General features: G+C 37.7%; 1 protein-coding gene across 3 annotated transcripts in view; it reads left to right on the top strand.

Annotated features, from left to right (window-relative positions):
• TBC1D5 (TBC1 domain family member 5) overlaps nt 1-19651 on the top strand; it is a 504213-nt gene that overhangs the window by 418696 nt on the left and 65866 nt on the right. For all 3 annotated transcript variants that reach the window (XM_036267496.1, XM_036267498.1, XM_036267497.1), the window contains one exon: nt 11272-11357. In XM_036267496.1, the coding sequence (XP_036123389.1) occupies nt 11272-11357 (86 nt within the window). The remainder of the gene's footprint in view (nt 1-11271; nt 11358-19651) is intronic.

Raw genomic sequence — 19651 nt, 5'->3', positions numbered from 1 at the left:
GATTCTTATCTGATATACGATTTGCAAATATTTTCTCTCATCTGTACCATCTTTTTAGTTTCTTAACAGTGTCCTTTGACACACAAACTGTTTTCAATTTCTATGAAATCTAATCAGTCTCTTTTTTATCACTTGTACTTTTGCTGTCATATGTAAGAAATCATTGCTAACCCAAAAGTATAAAGATTTACTCCTCTGTTTTCTTCTACTAGTATGATAGTTTTAGCTCTTACATTTAGGGCTGTGATCCACTTTGAGTTAATTTTTTGTATGGTGTGAGGTAGAGTTCCAAAGTCCTTCTTCTGCAGGTGGATATCCAGTTGTGTTTGTTGAAATGACTCTTCTTTCCTCCATTGAATTTTATTGCCCCTTTGTCATAAATTAATTAAAAATAAATATGCAGCCCTTGCCAGTTTGGCTCAGCAGTTACAGCATTGGCCCATGGACCTCGGTTGCAGTTTGTCCCCGGCTCTGGATGGGGTTGTATGGTTGACAGCCACTCTATGTGACTCTCTCACATCGATGTTTCTCTCTCTCTTCCTCCCTCTCTCCCTCCCACTCTATCTGAGGATAGCTACAAAAATGTCCTCAGGCCCTGGCCGGTTTGGCTCAGCGGTTAGAGTGTTGGCCTGCGGTCCGAAGAGACCCGGGTTTGGTTCCTGCTAAGGGCATGTACTTCGGTTGCAGTTGGTCCCCAGCCCTGGATGGGTCATGCGGGTGGCAGCCACTCGAAGTGTCCCTTTCACGTCGATGTTTCTCTCTTTCTCTCTCTCTCTTTCTCTCTTCCCCTCCTGCTCTATCTGAATAAAAAATGGAAAGGTGTCCTCGGGTGAGGATTAAAAACAAAAAAATGCCCTCGGGTGAGGATAAAAAAAATAAAATAAATATGAAGGTTTATTTCTGGACTCTCAGTTCTATTTCATTGATCTATATGTCTGTCCTTAATGCTAGTAGTACACTGTCATGATTACTGTAGCTTTGTACTAAGTTTTGAAATCAGAATTATGAATCCATGAACTTAGTTTATCTTTTTCAAGATAGTTATAGCTATTCTGAGTCACTTGCATTCCCACGTGAATTTTAAGATCATCCTGTTAATTTCTGCAAACTATTTTTTAAATATTTACATAAAAAGAATTATACTTTGTATACTGTTCTGTACCTTACTTTTTTACCTCTTCATTTAATGCCATTTCTCTCAGGGGAGTTTTAAATACAGGGTCCTCTGGGAAGTAAGTGTGCTGTGTAACTTCCACACAGAGTAACTACTGGAAAGTAATGGCCCATGAACATGTCTCTCTGCCTAAACGGGATGCTTACATAACACCCTCTCATTCTTTCTGAATCACTACAAAGTGCGCCGCCCTGTTTCTTCTCAACATTTCAGAATTGCTTCCAGAGGGATCTTGGACCCCAAGTAACTGATTTGAATCTTAAAAAAAAAAAAAAAAAATTACCTCTTACAGTTGTTTTGTTGAAGCATTTCTGGCTATAAACTAAGAAAGTTCAGCTACTCCCCTCCTCCCAAAAAAGTGGCAAGTGGACCGCCCCGCGTATGGGAATGTCCCTGTAGAAACGCGGTTGCCATCAGCCACCCCACAAATTGAAACGCTCTCGGAGAAGTTAGCACAGAAACAGTGGGGTCTCCAGAGTGACAGCCTGCCTCACTGCAACTGAGCGCTCTCCCGTCATCCTCATCCTCATCCTCATCTCCCACCTAGCCTCACTTCCCATTCATTCAGATAAGGTACTGGCTGCTTTCTGGGTCAGAGTCTTCACAGAGTAATTCTGTATCAGAATGTAAAGAAATCCAGCATGTGAGGGGTTAAAGCCTGGCATAGTGGAGGCTCTCCAGGCATTTCCTCCTGGGTCCTATCAGCCCTGATTGGTAGCTGTCTGTACTGTAGCAGTTGATTTATATTTTGACTATCACCGGTGTACACGTTTATACAGCAAAAGGGTTAATAAACCAGTACAGCAGTACCCATAAAAATCTGCCTTCCCAAGAGGACGCTGTTATCCAAAACCACCTTTCAGGTTTCTGCGAAAAGGCCACAGGCCCCCAAAAGATCTGTGGGTGGAAATTGGGAGGGGGGCGGTCATGTAAGAACTTGGATGGGAAAATTTACCTCTTTATTTTCACTAAGCCCTTATATATGAAATTTAATATTTATATCAATTATAGATGAAGGCAACAAACTGCAATATTATCAGCGGCACCTGAAACATTTTTACGCATAGCAATCACATATTTTATATCACATTAGAGTTGATGAAGATATCTTGAAATACCATTTTTGCATTAATCACTACTGCTAAATTATAGTAATGATTAGACCAGCCACAATATCTTATTTAATGCATTAATAAAAAAGCACATATCACCATTAGAAGTATATTCAATATTTTGATCACTGTATTTCAGTATCATTGGTTTCCTTTATAACCCTATGTATTTTATTTTATGCATTTAAAACCGTTATTCTGAAAAGGAGCCAAAGTCTTCACAGGAAGCAGAGTAGTCCATGACACAAAAAGGATTAAGAACACCTAGTGTAGGTATTATATGAGCAGCATGCAATTCATGTGCCAATTGTTAACAGTAGATCTTCAGGAAGCTTTGGTTTTAAGGCTGAGCTATAGCAAAAGTTACTGATTAAAACCCTTGTCTGGGTGGCTCAGTTGCTTGGAGCATCGGCCTATACACCAGAAGGTGGTGTGTTCGGTTCCCAGTTAGTGCACGTACCCAGGCTGCGGGTTCCCTCTCCGGTCAGGGCACACAAGGGAGGCATTCAACCAATGTTTCTTGCTCACATCAGTGTTTCTTTCCTTCTCTCTCTCTCTCTTTTCCTCTCTCTAAAATTAGTTTTAAAAACGTTATTGATTAAAAAGAAAATATTTTATAACACTACCTAATCTCTATAGAAATTAACACCTGATATCAAATGTGTGTTTTTTGTTTATTTGTTTGTTTGTTTTATGACACATGACATCTAGAATTTTAAAAAATCAAGAAAGGCAAACATCCATCTATATGGACTTTTCTCAGTGGCCTCAGTGGTCTAACTTGATACACTTTCCTAAGCAGAGCTTGGTCTCACTCAGGAAAATGTAATTCTGATCTGTGTGTTATTTGTTTGTTTTCTGATTTCTCTCTTCACTTAGATATCTCAAAGTTCAGTACTGATACTTCATTGTTATACTAGAAAGCATCACAAAAAAACACAGTGTAAGTGTATGGCCTTAGTAAGTGTGGATTTATATAATAAATGAATTTTTAATTACAAGATGTTTTATCATTGAAATTACTCCCCAAATTGCATTTAAAGTGTGGCTGTGCAGGGCTTCCTCCTACCAGGCCTCAGCGTGCAGCAGCTTAGTCTTTGTTGCCTTGGCAATTACAAAAGCAGGTAACAGAAGGGAAGAAGACAGTGGCAAAATTTCTCAAACCGGGTCCGGCTCCCATGGGGTCACATAGACTCATTCTCGGTGACTCAGATATCCTAAAATCTTTTTTTCAATTGCTTCTGTTTTGGTGATCATTTGTTTAAGCTTATTTTTAACATTTCTAAAGATAAATATTTACAATGATAATTTTTATATAAAGAGTTTACTTTCCCAAATTGGAGTATTTAGGAACAGTTTTTGAGATTACCTCTTTCCTTTTTTCTTTCATATTATTGGGAAGTTGGGAACCAGTCCTAGGAAAACACAGGTGGGTTTCCAGATTTCTGTAAACCACAAGGCTGCCCCTTCCCCGTTCTGCTCACATTCCAGGAGGGAAGCGGTGAAGAGTCCAGTACAGCTGAAAAGAGCCAACCGGCTGTGTACAAGGAGTGTGTGAGGACCAGTGTTAGTAACAAAGAAAACATACAGGCCTAGATTACTTTCATATTTATTACATGTTGCAGGGCATGTTCATCTGGCATCTTTCTGCGTGCTAAGTTCAAAAATATAAATACATTAGGAAAAGGAAACATTTTTATTTCTCTTTTGGTGTCTATTTAGTGTGTGAAGCTACAGTCGAGCATAACGCACAGGTGGTTACAGATGCTTCTCTGCCATCCGAGGTCCCGGCTTGCCAGGGTCTGCGTGGGGATGTCACTTCAGGGAATTGGGCTTATTCAGTATGTAAAATGAGGCTGGCGTGGGTTCAGAGGTTTTGTCTGTGTCTTTACCCAGTTAACAATTTTTTTAAACTTTCTTAGGCCTTTTAAATTTTATTTTATTTTATTTTATTTTACGTTTTTATCTGTAGATACAAAAATTGAATTAATTGAAGTTTTCTGTCAATTGCTATATACTTCCTGTCAAAATAGGAATTATTGCTATATAAACCAGAGGTCATTTTAAACCTGGTACTGAAATAATATTCTAATTTACAACCTTGTTACAACGATTTATTTTTTTATGAAGATCTATGTTCACTTGATGAATGCTTTGTATCCACATTTTGGATTTTATAATAGTGAGAAAAAAAATCAAACTAGGTTTTAACTTTCCAAATCTGATGATTTGTGAGCTTTTTTAAGTACTAAGTATTTGACAATTAATTCATGGTATAGGTTGTTTTTTTTTGTTTTTTGTTTTTTAAAAGGACATGTGGTTTCAATGAGGAAGGTGTGACTCATTATTATTAAACATAATTATGTGTAGTGAGTGAATATTGTCTCAATGACAAGGATAATATAAAAAGAAAATCAACTCAGATAAATGAAGAAGAAAATAAAATAACAAGTCTAGCTTTGACAACAATCTCCAGATAATACCAGTTTGTTTATAAATTTCTAAATGGGAGCTTTTTGACCATTTTGGATTTTAATGTCTGCTCTTTTGATCCACTGTGTTCCTGTATCTGATGTTAATGAAGAGGGCAGTGTGTGGCAATAAGAAACAGAAATGGTGAGACCTTTGTGGACCCTCTAGCAATCAGTGAATATCAGATCACAAAATTCCCCAGCTTTAATTACAGGCAAAAGAAAAGACAAAATTAGCATTTTAATATAGAAATATCTTAGGCTTTAGGAGAATTATGATAAATCTAATGTTGCCTAGTGAACCAAAGAGGGGATATTACAACAAACTGTCTCCTTAGGAATATCTGTTTAAATAAAGGCAACAATACTTCATCCTTATCTTTTTCGGATAATTATCGCTATTTCAGTCTGTTCTTTGTTCCAGGTTTAAAATACCTTTAGTGTTGGCTTTTTTTTTTTTTTAAAGTAATTGGCAGTGTGTGTTTTCTGTAAACTATAAGAAGTGAAATTTTCCGTTAGCTTGGCACTGACAAGGTAATTATTTTCGGGAGAGTTTTCCTCTCCAGCTCCAGCACACTGGTGCCGTGGCATCTCTGCACTTGGACGCATCCAGGTTGTCTCGTTTCCGTGACAGCGTATTAAACTAGCTCCTCTTCCATGGCGGAGGCTTGCCCACCTGTCTCCCCTAAAACACCTGCAACATATGTTTGCATAACCCTGTAATGCTTTGCCTTTGGGGTCCTGAGAAATTCCCCCAGAGCTTTTTGCTTATAAACAGCTGAGCAATTCGTTTTTCTAATGACGGTTGCTTTTCCCCCAGCATTGAGGCAATAACATATTCACTAAAATAAGAGTCTCATTTTTCATCAAAGAGAAACGTTCGACATGTTTTTACAGTGCTGTTTCGCCTTCTGAGCCTTATTTTTCCCTCCTTTTCTAATCTGCCATGCTCAAAATTAAGGGTGGGTAGCAAAATATTAGGCAAAGAAACTAAGTAATTCTTCATTTGTCAAATATTTTCTTTTCTTCATGCCAAACATACACAGTTTTGTAAATCTAAATCAATATTTTCTATTAAACAAGTGCTACAGGAACTGTACCAGTTTAATTTAATATAAGAATCATGACTAATAAACTATAAAAATGATAATAATTTGGATATATTGCAGGAAATCACTTTAATTATTGTAATCACAATAGCTGGCACATGATTGTGCATTAATTGTAAAACCATCCATTTTTATCTTAAAAATTGATAAATGTATATACTTCTCAGAAATAAGACAGCCTTTCTTCCCATATGTAAGATCCAGTGTGCATGATGTATTTTCCTAACTATGTGTTTTTGCTTTTTAACAATGTATTGTTTAGAAAAATATACCCTAAATTCAAGTATGATTATCAGAAGTATGAAACATCACTTTCTCTTCCTATTTGTTGTTATGGATTTTAAGTTATTAAGCTGTCAAATCTGCTCTCAAATTAAAGCTCTGTTTGTCAGTGCTCAGTGGTATCAGAAGGTAATCATAGCTTCCACCTCTTTGCATTTGCATCAGGTGCCCAGCACTGTGCTGTACACTTAACATTCATTGTCTCCTTTAATCCTCACTGCACTTTTGCATAGTAAGGAAGCTGGAGCTGGGAGTGTAGCTGACTCCTCTCAGTGGCTCATCGGCTAGTAGTGGGTAGAGTGGGACCTGAGCAGGATCCCACTGAGGCTCACTGATGCCTCATCCCCTGCCTCCCGCCAGACATCCTGGGCCTTTAAAGCAGATGAGCAAGTTATGTTTACCTAGTCTTTTTAAACATATAACTTTAACTGTTCTTTAACTCCTTCTGGTTCATTCATAATTAAAACAGGAATCACTGGAATTTCTTTTCTTTGGCTCTTTTCAGTTCTACCTGTGTTTATAAATAGCCAGCCCTTTGAAAGATGCTGTTCTGTTCAAAACAGGATGGTCCTTTAGATTTCCTTCCTTCTGGAGTTCCATGTGATGATTCAAAAGGAGGTAGTCATCTACAAGTGAGGGTTAAGAGTTAGGGGATCGATGTAGAAAGTACCGTTTGTAATGATCTTTGTTGAATGTGTTTGATTTCACCAGACTCAGAACAAGGAAAATTGTCACATGCCCTCTTGTAGTTAATTGCACTTCTTGTAGCATCTTGTTGTTAGTTGTATCTAGTGTGGATTATCATTTAAACATTTGTATACTACAACAAACTGAGTTTGAACTTAAAATATTGAAATCGGAAATGGGGGTAAGGGTGTCAGGTAGAAGAGGGTTACATACTGATCTGTAGGCTTCCAGTACAGATAGAGAGAGAGGAGTTAGTTGTCCACCATCAAAAGTCAAGCTCAGGAAGGACAGAGTGTGTGTCTTACCCAAAATGACAGTAAGGAGCAAGCTTATTATCATACTATAGAGTAGAAATGAAGAACGTTAACTGTGACAGCAAGGTTAGATACATGTCAATTAATTATATTCCTTACACTGAATGTTGCCATTTAAGTACTATTTGTAATTGATTTTGTGATCATGGAAAATTAACAAAAGTGTTTTGAAAATTCAGAAGTACAGCATGGGCTTTGTTTTGTTTTCCATGTAGTTCCCTATAGGACATTTGTTTCTACCACTCTCCATTCTGCCTCTGTACGTCATTTAGTCCACAGAGCTTTAAGATACTTCCCAAAAATTCAGCCTGTTTATACCAAGACATTTCCGTATTCTTCTTGTATTACCATACAATAAAATGCTGAGTACAAAGCTTTAAGGAGCTCCACCAGCTTGTTAACAGAGAAGAACTAAATGGTACTTGGGAAGTTAACTAGCTGCAATCTTGTAGCTTTGTTTCAAGTCCATCTGGGTTGGTCTAGGAAAGGCATAGTAAACCAAGCTACATTAGATTTGTGATTTCAGTATTTATTTTTTTAATCGTCACCTGAGGATATTTTTCCATTTATCTTCAGAAAGAGTGGGAGGGAGGGAGGAAAGGAAAGAAAAACATCGACATGAAAGAGACACATCATCTAGCTGCCTCTCTCATGACCCTGACCATGGCTGGAGACTGAACCTCAACCAAGGTATATGCCCTTGACCAGAATCGAACCCGTGACTCTTTGGTCTGTGGGCTGACGCTCCAACCCCTGAGCTAAACTGGCCAGGGCATGATTTCAGTATCTTCATGTAGAGTTACATAGACTTACCAGATCATGGAACATAATTGGTATTCCTCTGCACACACAGACCAGTATGAGTTAAGATATTATTACCATTTTGCTATCTTTCTATCAAAGAAAAATTCATCGAAACAAAACTGTATTTTTTTTAATGTACATTGGTTTGGGAAAGCTTATAATCGTTGAAATCAGGACTGTGTGAAAATATGTTTTAATTAAGTACTGATTGTTCCCGTCCAGGCAAAGACATGATACTGAAGTTGTAGACATAACATTCTGCACAATGAGAAATATGCAGTCTGGTCTTTCTTACATTGAGTTGCACTTGCGTAAAATTCTAGCGCCTCCTATATTTTAGAGGAAATGCCAGATCTTTAAAAATTAAAAGTCAGAACTGTTATATTTCTATAAAATTCTGTTTGGAAAACAAGTTTCTCTTTACTTTTAAAATGTTTCAGTTGCATAAAGTTAGATTTCTGCTCATTTAATCTCATTCCTCTAAGGAAACTATTGTCATTTTGGTACATAGTTGGGTGAGAAGTTATTGTTCCAAGTTTTCTTGACTTTTTAAGACCTTATTTAGAAGAGATAAAACTAATTTAATTAAAAAAGAAGAATTATAGGTATATTGAGGAACTGTCAGTACTGAATCTGACTTGAATGTCAGACACTTAGTCTGTCCTGCCCATGACAAACCACAAGCCAAGTGTAGGGATTGAGCACTTGAAGTGCGGCTAGTCCAAATTGCAGTGTGCTCTCAGTATAAAATATACACTGGATTCCAAAGACTTTGTACACAAAAATGTGGAAAAGTGCAAGAATTTTTATATTGATTACATGTTAAAATAACAATATTTTGGATATACCGAATTAAAGAAAATATATTGTTACATTTACTTTCACTTGTTTTTTGTTTTATTTTGTTTTTTGTCTTTTTAAAATATGATCACTAGGAAATTTTAAATTACATATGAAGCCTGCATGGGCGGCCCGCATTGTATTTCTGTTGAACCAGCACTAGCCTAGACCATCTCTCCATCAATATAATTTTTAGTAACAGCAGCAGCATCTCAGACAGAAAACCCTATTGAGTAACTTTTAACTGGAACCTCTGATTTTATTTTCTTATATTTCAAGTGCTGTTTTTCAACATCCTCTTTTGATTCTTTTTTTTTAGTCCGGGTGTAGTGGTGCTTTAAACTGCCTCTTCCTTTGATACTAGTAAGTCTCCCAGGAATTTAAATAGGCCTTCGTGAAAGCAATACTTGAGCCTCGTTCATATGTTCAAGTTAGATCATTATTCCTAATAATGGCTTTAAGTGCTTAGATAGATCTGCACTTAGGTCTTGAATTGCTTGTCATTTCTTTATAAAGATGTTTCAAGAAATTGCTCTACTCAGTCCCTTCTTTCATTGTTTTCTAGCAAAAAGTAACATAATCCTTTATTAGTTTGTTGGAAGTCAGAGAAGAAAAGTCTTTTATATTAGCAAAAACAAAATATATTTCCAGGTACTGAGAATAAAGAGCAAAGTTAGTTATGAGTGATGATCCTGCAGAAGTTAATTTTTAAAATAAATCATGAATGCACTGACAATCTGCCAATGGCTTTACCCTCTATTTTACTTTCCCATTATTCTTGGGTCCAGGTTGTCGTCAGCTACCACAAGGAAACCTGTGTAATTCCTCGAGAGAGAAAAGTTGCTCTGTTAGACTTAATAGTATGGTAGTCATGGAAGCATCAGTTATCTTCATCAAGGCAATTCAGATTTGATTATTTTAGAACTGTGTGTTGAATACCAAACCAGTGGAGTAGTAGCTGGAGCTAAATCAAGGGATTTTCATTTTGGTTAGATGATTAGGGCTGACTTGGAAGAGATATGAAAGGGTTGAGCTGTGTAAATGTTCTCTTTTCAGCAGAAAAAGAAAAGGTCCATCATGGCCATTAAGATGCAGCTTGTTAGCTTGATGAATTTCAAACTATTTAACCTTAGCAATTATATACCCCCGCCTACATACGAGTACATCAGTGCTTTGGGATTGTGTCTCCAAGGATTGATATCAAAACCTGCTGGTAAATTTCTGTCCGGATAAAACGCAGCCTTTCTATGAGTAGACAGGTCTCTCGAAGGACGGGGCATGTTCTAGTGCAAAGTGCTAATTATTCATTTGAATTATATGCTCAGGTGAACATTGGAACACATTCATGTGTAAGTTTTTTTAAACTTTTAAATAAAAAATGTGTAATTTAACATTTTAGAAATGGTGGTATTTATTTAAGTAACACTGTATGAACATGTTAACATTTTTACAAACTAGATGAATTTTTTGCCTATGAAGAACTTGATATATTTAAACACATTAAATTAATAGCAACATATTTAGACACACCTGGATCTATGATTCAACGACATTTCTGCAGTGCATATAAGTAATATTAAATACCAGAAAGGACAGTGTATTGTTTCTTTTATGAAAATATGCTTTTTGGTCAGTTTGCTTTAGTATTGTGATGGTACCCGGCTAAATATTTCCACTACTTGGGCACTTATTAAACTCATATATAAAAATAGATGACATAGAAATTGCTAACTTTAAAAGAATTGCTGAATTCTTGAAATAGTTTGTTCATTTTAGAAGAAAGACTCGGTGTGCCATCTAGTGGGCATATTTAGCATTCTGAGTATCAAAAACAGATTTCTCTTACTCCTCCAAAATGCAGCTTTTTTGACTCTTTGTATCTCTTGGTCCATTAGCATAGATTGTGCTCCTGTTAAATCTCATATGATTTTTCTGTTTTGTTGTAATTTTATCTTACTGTATTTTGGAAAGTCATATTGAAAGTGATCAAAATCATCAAAAATAAATCTAATGACAGGAATAAATCTATGTGAACTATGAGACAAGTAAAAGAAAAATATATTAGCCCTGGCCGGTGTAGCTCAGTTGATTGCAGTGTCATCCCCTACACCAAAAAGTGGTGGATTTGATTCCTGGTCAGGGCACATACACAGGTTTCGGGTTTTGAACCCGGCTGGGGTGAGTTCAGGAGGCAGCTGATCAGTGTTTCTCTCACTCCCTTCCTCTCTCTAAAAAAATCAAATTTTAAAAAAGAAAAATATATTAAAACAATTTCAGTCTTTAGTCAGGGCTAAGATCAGTGAAAGCAAAACTTCAACAATAAAAGCAAAACCCAAGCACACTAATCATTAAACTTCATTATTTTATGTATTTTTTCTGAAAGAATATAAAAATAATCATTTTGTCCTTTTGTATGTTAATATATCATTTATAAATAGCTTTATACATTTTAATGTATTCCTTTTTTTTTTTCTATAGAGAAATCCAAGACCAGTGACTTATCAGTTCCATCCGAATCTAGATTATTACAAAGCACGGGGAGCAGACCTCATGAATAAAAGCCGGTAAGTCCCCCTTCTCTGAGGAGAGCTTTAAGTCGCAAAGACATTCTCAAAATAATGCACATTTGCTGAAAGTAATTTTCCAGTTTTTAGCATATTAATAGTTCATTCGTATAATGAATATTTGTTAAATAAATTATTAGAGTTTTTTAATTCGAGTTTTTTTTTAATGGCATAAGAAAACGATATACATTGATGTCAGTGGTGAGATGAAACTTTAAATATAATAGGGCTTGTTACAGTTTGAAGTTAAGCAACTTTATTTTTCTAACAATAATGAACCTAAATAAAGTGTGCCTACTTGTATAATCTTTTTCTAGATCCTTGCTGTTGATTGAAAAGAGGCAGTTCTATAATACATTTTTAAATTATTTCAGTAACAAAATTAAAATTGATTTTCCCATCTGTCTTTAGAACAACACAATAAGCTTATAAATGCATCTTGTGTGTGCATTTGTGATTACATACATAGAAATTTTAAGGGTCACTGTAGGAATTAAAAAACATTAAAATCCTACTTTTAAAAGAAATTAACATTGGCATAAAAGGTTGATGAACAGTTTTGTTCTTTCATAATACTGTACTCAGATGTCTCAAGAGTTAACTTGTCAAACCAGAACCATCTCAAATTAGAATGTAATTTCAAAGTTTACTCTAGGAGACTGAAATGTTGGTAATGATAAATGCTGCCAAGTTGTCCGCATTTTCTTAAGCATTTTGCCTGTGTGCTAGCTTTTCTTCAGTAGGCGTCCAACAACCTAAATATACTTTTATGAAGAATACATACACAATGTGTTCTGCTCGTACTTGGAGAGTTAAAAAGAAGACATAATTCCTGCCACATAGAAACTCATAGTCTAAGGGGTGAGAAAAAGTTGACAAGGAAGTGGCTAAATTTAAACTTGTATTTTGAACCCTGTTTTAGTGTAATGTTATTTTTAAATTCCCCATTCTTGATTGAGATCTGTCTCATATTTTGATGTACAATGTAATTATGAGACCAGTTTTATAGCCCATAAGGCTTCTTTGAATGTTCATTTCATCTGATTCTTGTTTTGCAAATAAAAGGCTATTCCCTATAGTCACTTTGTTCATTTTATTTAACAAATTTTTAATGCATTCCAGACTCACATCTTGCTAGGCATTGGAGGTACTCAGTGAAAAAACCAGACGAAAATCCCTGCCCTCCGGAATCTTACAGTCTAGGCCCTTGTATTTCCTCCCTGTTATGTCAAGTGTTTCCTTTTGTAATGTTTAAAAGAACAAGGTGTTTTAGGTACTTTTTTTTTATATAAAATCTTTCTAACTAGAGTCCCTTCCTTTCTGCACTGTCTTCTCTGCCTCTCTTCCCCCCAGATTAGTTTCCACACAACAGCCAAAGAACTCTCCATTCACGGCAGATTTCATCACACCCCGCTTCACCCCCACTCCCAAAGGCTTCCTTCACCATTGATAATCCAGTCGTCTTCTTCGGCCCCTTCTCTCTTTGACCTTATCTCCTTTTGCTCTCCCTTTTCTTCACTCCCTTGCTGTGCTTTGCTTGGGGCCTTTGCACTTCACCCTTCCCTCTTCCTGCAGCTCCCCTCCCTGGCCTCTTCCTGACTTAGTGCTCAGCCCAACCATGTCAGAGAGCAACTCACACCTCCCTGGTCTTCTCCCCACTCACTCTCTACCCTGTTGCCTAACCTTGTTCTTTTCATAGCATTCACTACTAACTGAAGTTATAGTCTTCATTTATGTACGTACTGTCTGTCTCCCCACACTCGCCACTGACATCGAAGCCCTGTCTCACCACCTAGTGGCCTCTGTGGATCAGTTGGTTGAGCGTCGACTCATGCACCAAGAGTTTGGGTTGCAGGCTCAATCCCTAGCTGGGGAAATGAAGGAGGCAGCCAGTCGATGTTTCTCTCTCACCTATGTTTCTACCTCTCTCTCTGTCTCTCTCTCTCCCTTTCTGTCTCTCTAAAATCAATAGAAACATATATTTTTTTTTTAAGTTAATGCATTGGGGATGTCATTGAGTAACAAGATGGGGAGTGGAGATGGTCCAGAGGGGATATATACCCTCATGGGAGGACCTCCCACAGTGATTTATAAATAGATTATAGATAAGAGACAGGCAGACACCTGGGAAGCAGGAACCTAATACCTGCTCCATTTATGGCAATGGATTTCTGTTGGTGTTGCTTATCCAAATGAGGGACTAGGAGGCAAAGATGACATGTGATTTCATGGACAAGAATATCTCTAGAAATCAAGAAGCCTGATTTCTTTGCTTTACCATGGATTGCTATAATTAAGTCTTTAAAAGCAAGTGCCTAGGTATTTTAGTGGTAGATTTTCCATTACATATGTGGATAATATTTGCTGTGCTCTGATTTTACTTACTTGCAAATTTCTTTTTAAAAATGAGAATTGACATCTTCTTCATTCAACTTTAGAGCTCAGAACCACAATTTAACACTCAAGTCTTATTCTAGTTTTGTCCTTAAATAACCAGAAATTGCTGCTGTATAAAAATAAATAAATAAATAAATAAATGCATCTAATTTGTGACCAGTCTCTCAGAAAGACCCATCTAATTTTGGGGGGAATCTGTGACTACTAAAATGCCCAAATGAGTAATTATGGAACAGGATTTCATAGTTTTTAAATACTGCAATCTCGTATTAAGAGTAGAATCACATACCTACTTTATTCCAGAACATTCATGGATTTTCTGTTTTGAAAATGACATAACACAGTTTCTTGAACATGTAATTCTTTCTGCTCAGCAGAGGTGGCGAAGGGGCCTGAACTGTGGGCAGAGTACATGCCACTCCATCTAGCAGTGCCTTTCAGCAATCTCCACAACCCATGTTTCCTTGACTTGCTTAAGCAGTTTTATATCAAATTTCATACTAAAATCAGATATTTTATTTGATTAAATTAGGCCTTTATAAAGACAGAAGAACCCAAGCTTAGATCCTGAGGTCTCCGCTAAGCAGATCAGCAATGACCTCTGTGTTAACCTTCCCAGCTTTCCTCTGCTCCATGTCCAAGCTTAGCTTAGACAACTTAGTTGAGCCTGGCCGGTGTGGCTCAGTGATTGAGCATCGACCCATGCACCAAGAGGTCACCAGATCAATTCCTGGTCAGGGCACATGCCCAGGCTGTGGGCCAGATCCCCAGTGGGGGGCATGCAGGAGAAGGCCAGTCGATATTCTCTCTCATCAATGTTTCCATCTCTCTCTCCTTCTCTCTTACTCTCACTCTCTAAAATCAGTAAAGAAAAAATTTTTTAAAAAATTTAATTGATATCAGTGATGAAAGATTCCACAAGTATAATTCTGGCAGGCAGACCCTTGCCAGGACCTCTGCATGGGATCTCAGAAGAAGCGAGGCTCCAAGGAAAGAAGATTCTAACAAGCAGGGTCCCCTGGGCTCTGACGATGTCTCTCACATTCCTCAGTTGGGCTCCATGTCAGTAAGGACTGATGGCATCCAACCCCAGAATGCCTGGTGACTAGTAATGCTCCATATGTCCTTGGGAACAGGATCCACCTCAGCTTAGGTATGGTCCTCACAGGGCCTGGCCTGATGAGAATGTGCGGAGAAAGCAGGATCCCAGAAAACACAAGGATTCTTCCAGCAACTGCAACCTTATACTAGAAGAGGAGCTCTGTGAGAGCGGGACCCACTCCTTCCTTGGTGTTTCCTCAGTACCTGGCGTGGAGAACAAATTCAAATGCCAGGAAATGGATTAATGCTTTTTAGCTTCAAATGTAGAACAACTTATATTAATGTCAGAGTCTGGGTCTTAGAGTCTTCCGGTTCCCAGGGCCTAGCGCAATAGCTGGTACTGTCTATAGTATACGGTAAATACTTAGTTTAATAACTGAATAAATAAATATAGTTTTGAAAATCTAAAAGGCATTATAAAATTTTCTTAGACAATTTCCATTTTATATGGTCTGACCATTTTATATGGTCAGCAAGATTTTTTAAATTAAGCTTTATTATATTTACTTACATAATGACTGCCTTTTTCAGAAGTATTGTGTTGCTAAAATATGGTAAAGAAATAATATGCTACTAATATTCCCAAAGCCATGAAGCCACGAAGTCCATGGTTATCAGTATCAGTAGTTAATTAGCTAATCAGCATTTCAAATGACACTGATTTTTATATAGATGTAGTTTGTAATATTTTTGTATCAAATAATAGTTTGTACTATAAACACATCTATGTCTGAAGTGCTCTTCCTGTTATATTAGAGTTGTTAATTCCCAGCCAATTTAAGTAAAATGGTAACACTGTCTCCTATCTAGTCCAGAGTAAAGAGATCTTCCTCTTCTTTTAAAAAATGTGTAATCTGTACACAACACACAGATCTTAAGTGTTCAGCCTGATGAGTTTTGACAGTTGTGTATACCCATGTAACCACCATCCGAAAGAATCTGTCTGGAGTGAATATTTCTTTCAGCCGCGAGCTCCCTCATGTTCCTTTACTATCAATTCCAACCCTTCATCCCAAGGCAACCACTTTCTGATTTCTATTATCATATATTAGTTTTGCCTTTTCTTGAGCTTCACATAAGTGAAACCACACAATATACACTCTTTCACATCTAGCTTTTTTTTTTTTTTTTGGCTCAGCATAATGTTTTTATAAGTCATCCAGTTGTTGAATATCCATGGTGTTGCATGTCACCAGTGCCTCCCTTTAGATTGTTGAGTTGTATTCCATGATATGAATATACCACAAGTTGTTTATCATTCTCTTGCTGATAGATACTGGTTTATTTCCAGATCTGGAGTATATAAGTAAGGCTGCTATGAACATTCTTATACAGGTTAGTTGTCCTCTCCAAGTAACTATGAAGATATATAATGATTCTCAAAGTGAAGTAAGAGAGGTAAAGAGGGCAAAACTACCCAATAGGTGGGCGTCTCTGAATTATTCCTCTTCTGTTCTGATGCGTTCCCTTGGCCAGAGAATCTGAAACCCTCTAAAGACTCTGCTGTTATGAACCGCAGTTACTGATGGGAGAGTCATATCCCTCGGATACATTGGTCAGAAAATAAACTAGTTGAAAACTACCAGTCTAGAAATAGAAACTTCAAGGTCTATATCTATAGGTATGTCATGGAGAGTTTATCCAATAATTATATATACCATGATTAATGCATAATTGCATATTATTTATGTTAGCAACCAGTATTATAAATTGTGTTCAGACCCAATTAGGTGAGCCATACAGCCCTCGTCAGGGCCAGCCTTTCACCCCAGCAAGCACTGCTGCTGTGCTTCCCGTCACATCGACTGACGCCCTGCCACGTGCAGAAGGCGTAGTCCATTTCCCCTGAAAGTCAGGCTCCAAGGAAGAAGCAACAGCAAGCTAATTCTTGTTATTTAGGTTTTACTAAAAACCTCTTAAATCTAGAAGTCCTTGAGATGTGGTGTGAGTTCATTTTTTAAGATAACAGAAACCTCACAATGGGGCAAACAGATTACAATGAGATATCAGTGTCTTTCATTGAAGCAAATGTGATACACTCAACTTCAAAGCTAAAAATGAAAGTTGGAAAATTCATTTTATAGAATTTGACGCCTTCGACTTACAGAATGTGTAAGTAGCAGTACATTATGAGTGTTAGCTCACATGTTAGAGTCATCTTGAAACATACTATGTTGCAACTCTAACTACTGTTTTAAGTTTCCAAATAAAAGACGGATGTCTCTGAGCATGAAAGAAAGAAATATGAACCCGCATCCATTCCGGGGAGGTTCGTGATGATAGACTAGAAAAATATAGGAATACAAAGAGAATACTGTTTCTATCCAAAAACCAAGGTCCCATATTTCCATTTATTACATATATCCATCAATTTACTTTTCAACTACCTTTTGCACTTCAGAAAATAATTTTAACGTAAGCTGTGTGTTTTTATGGTGGGATAAAGTATAGGTAGATTGAGGTGAGAAAATGTAGAAAGAAAAGGAGACTTACGATAGAAAGGAAAGGGGGGAAAAATAGAGAAAAAGATCTGGAAAGAGGAACATAGTGGTGGGAGGAGGGCAAAAGGAACGGAAGAGAAACTGAGAGCAGAAATAAGAAGGCGGCCCGCAGCCCCTAAGTCCAGAGAGGGGGTTGCGTCAGCGTCCTCGAGGCCCGGACTAGTGTGCGGGCCTCATACGCGGTCCTGTCTTCTCAGCGGCGTGATGAATGTGAGGGCGGGGACCATTTCACAGCCAGTCCCCGCTCCGAGCGTGGACAGAGGCTTCCCTTACCCTGCCCCTCACCCTGCCCGGACTCGGAAGCCTGTGTGTCTGGAGATGATTTTTCAATCTCTGCTTATAAGTAATGGAGCACTTATTTTTAAACAGAGCCTGTTAAATCATGAGAAAGGATTTCCTGTGGCACGGTGTTTAACTGTCTCCTGTTACTTTTTGTAACTTACACGACCCATCTCATTTTTAAAGTCATGCAGAAGACTGCCTTCCCTGGCGGGTCTCACCGCGTTGGAGGACGTGCTCCCCAGCTTTCCAGCCGTTCTTCACGTCGTCCAGGCCTCCCTCTGTGCCTCTCCATTTTATAAACACAGATTCAGTTCTGCAGAAGGTGATGTCACCAAGAGCTTCCTCCCATAGTGTACGTTGTCTCCTGCACCGTGGGCACTCTAGTATTTTTAGTCACATTTATATTTACTATTCAAGAAGAAATATGCGTTTACTATATGTTACTACTATATTTACTTTTGAAGGATAATGTCATAGGGTACAGAATTCAGACTGGTGGTTTTTTTTCTCTCAGCACTTTAAATATTCACTCCATTCTCTTTTGCTTGCATGGTTTACTGAGAAGTTGGATGTGATTCTTACCTTTACTCCTCTATAGGTAAGGCATTTTCTTCCTCTGGCTTCTTTCAGGATTTTTTTTTTTTTATCTGTGACTTTCTGTAGTTTAAAAATAATATGTATACTGGTGTTGGTGTTTATCCTGCCTGGTGTTTTCTGAGCTTCCTGGATCTGTGGTTTGGTGTCAGACATTAATTTGGGAAATTCTCAGTCACTATTGTTTCATGTGTTTCTGCTGCTCCTTCCTCTTTCTTCCCCTTCTGGTATCCCACTGTGTGTATGTCACACCTTCATAGTTGTCCCACAGTTCCTGGACATTCTGTTCTGGTTTTTTGTTTGTTTGGAGTTTCTTTTGCTTTTCAGTTTGGGGAGTTTCTATTGAAGTATCCTCAACCTCAGAGATTCTTTCCTCAGCTGTGTCCAGTCTATTAATAAGCCCACCAAAGACATTCTTCATTTCTGTTTCAATATTTTCTTTTAAAAAAAATTCTCACCTAAGGATATTTTTCTCTTTATCTTTAGATAGAGGGAGAGAGAGAGAAACATTGATGTGAGAGGGACACACTGATTGGTTGCCTCCCACACGACCCCGACCAGGGCTGGGGACCAAACCACGACCGAGGTACGGACCCTTGACCAGAATCAAACCTGTGACTCTTTGGTCCGCGGGCCAACGCTCTAACCACTGAGCCAAACTGGCCATGACGATAATGTGATTTTTTTTAAAGCTTTAGGAAGGTTTTAGAAGTTGAATGTAAATAGCTCAGGACTCCGGCAGTTGAGAAGGCATTGAGGATCCTCGCAGCTCTTTAGAATGTGGGTCAGAAAGCCAGGCTGCGGAGACAGGGTGGTCAGAGGGATGGGGAGGCAGCAGGAGTTTCAGAGTTTGCTTGGAGTTTCAGAAACTGAACCAAAGGGGCCCAACAGTGAAGTCAGGTTAGGCTCTGACACAGGTATTTTGGAGGAGTTGTGGATTTTCAGGGGGAAAAAAAATGCTCTTTTGCTACTGATTTAAGCTGATAAATGAAGTTATGCCAAAAGTACATTTTTGGCATAATTTCAAAACAATCTCTCCTAGATGATACTATGTATTTAATAATGGTTTGTAGTAGAAAATAGTAATGAAAGACTTTGGTTACACAGAATTTGTTACTCATTAGACTTGATATCTACTATCTTCATTACAAAGACCTCTTACTATTTACTTCAACACTATTTACACATTACACTCCATCTTTAACCCAATCCCATCCTCATTGTCCATCAGATCTCTGATAACTGCATTAATTGTCATTAATTTAGCACATATGACTTAATAACTATTGCAAATTGTGTAGCATTTCTTGTCAAGAATGCTGCTACTAATATTTAAGATCTACATTAGCTGACTTCGGCATAAAAATTGTCATGCCTAAAAAACAAACTGTGGACAGTACACTTTTCCTAGAAGTGCAT

The sequence above is a fragment of the Molossus molossus genome, unplaced genomic scaffold (genome assembly GCF_014108415.1).
Source record: "Molossus molossus isolate mMolMol1 unplaced genomic scaffold, mMolMol1.p scaffold_m16_p_18, whole genome shotgun sequence".
NCBI lineage: Eukaryota > Metazoa > Chordata > Mammalia > Chiroptera > Molossidae > Molossus > Molossus molossus.
The sequence above is the reverse complement of the archived record's forward strand: the minus strand, read 5'-3'. Positions and strand labels throughout refer to the sequence as shown.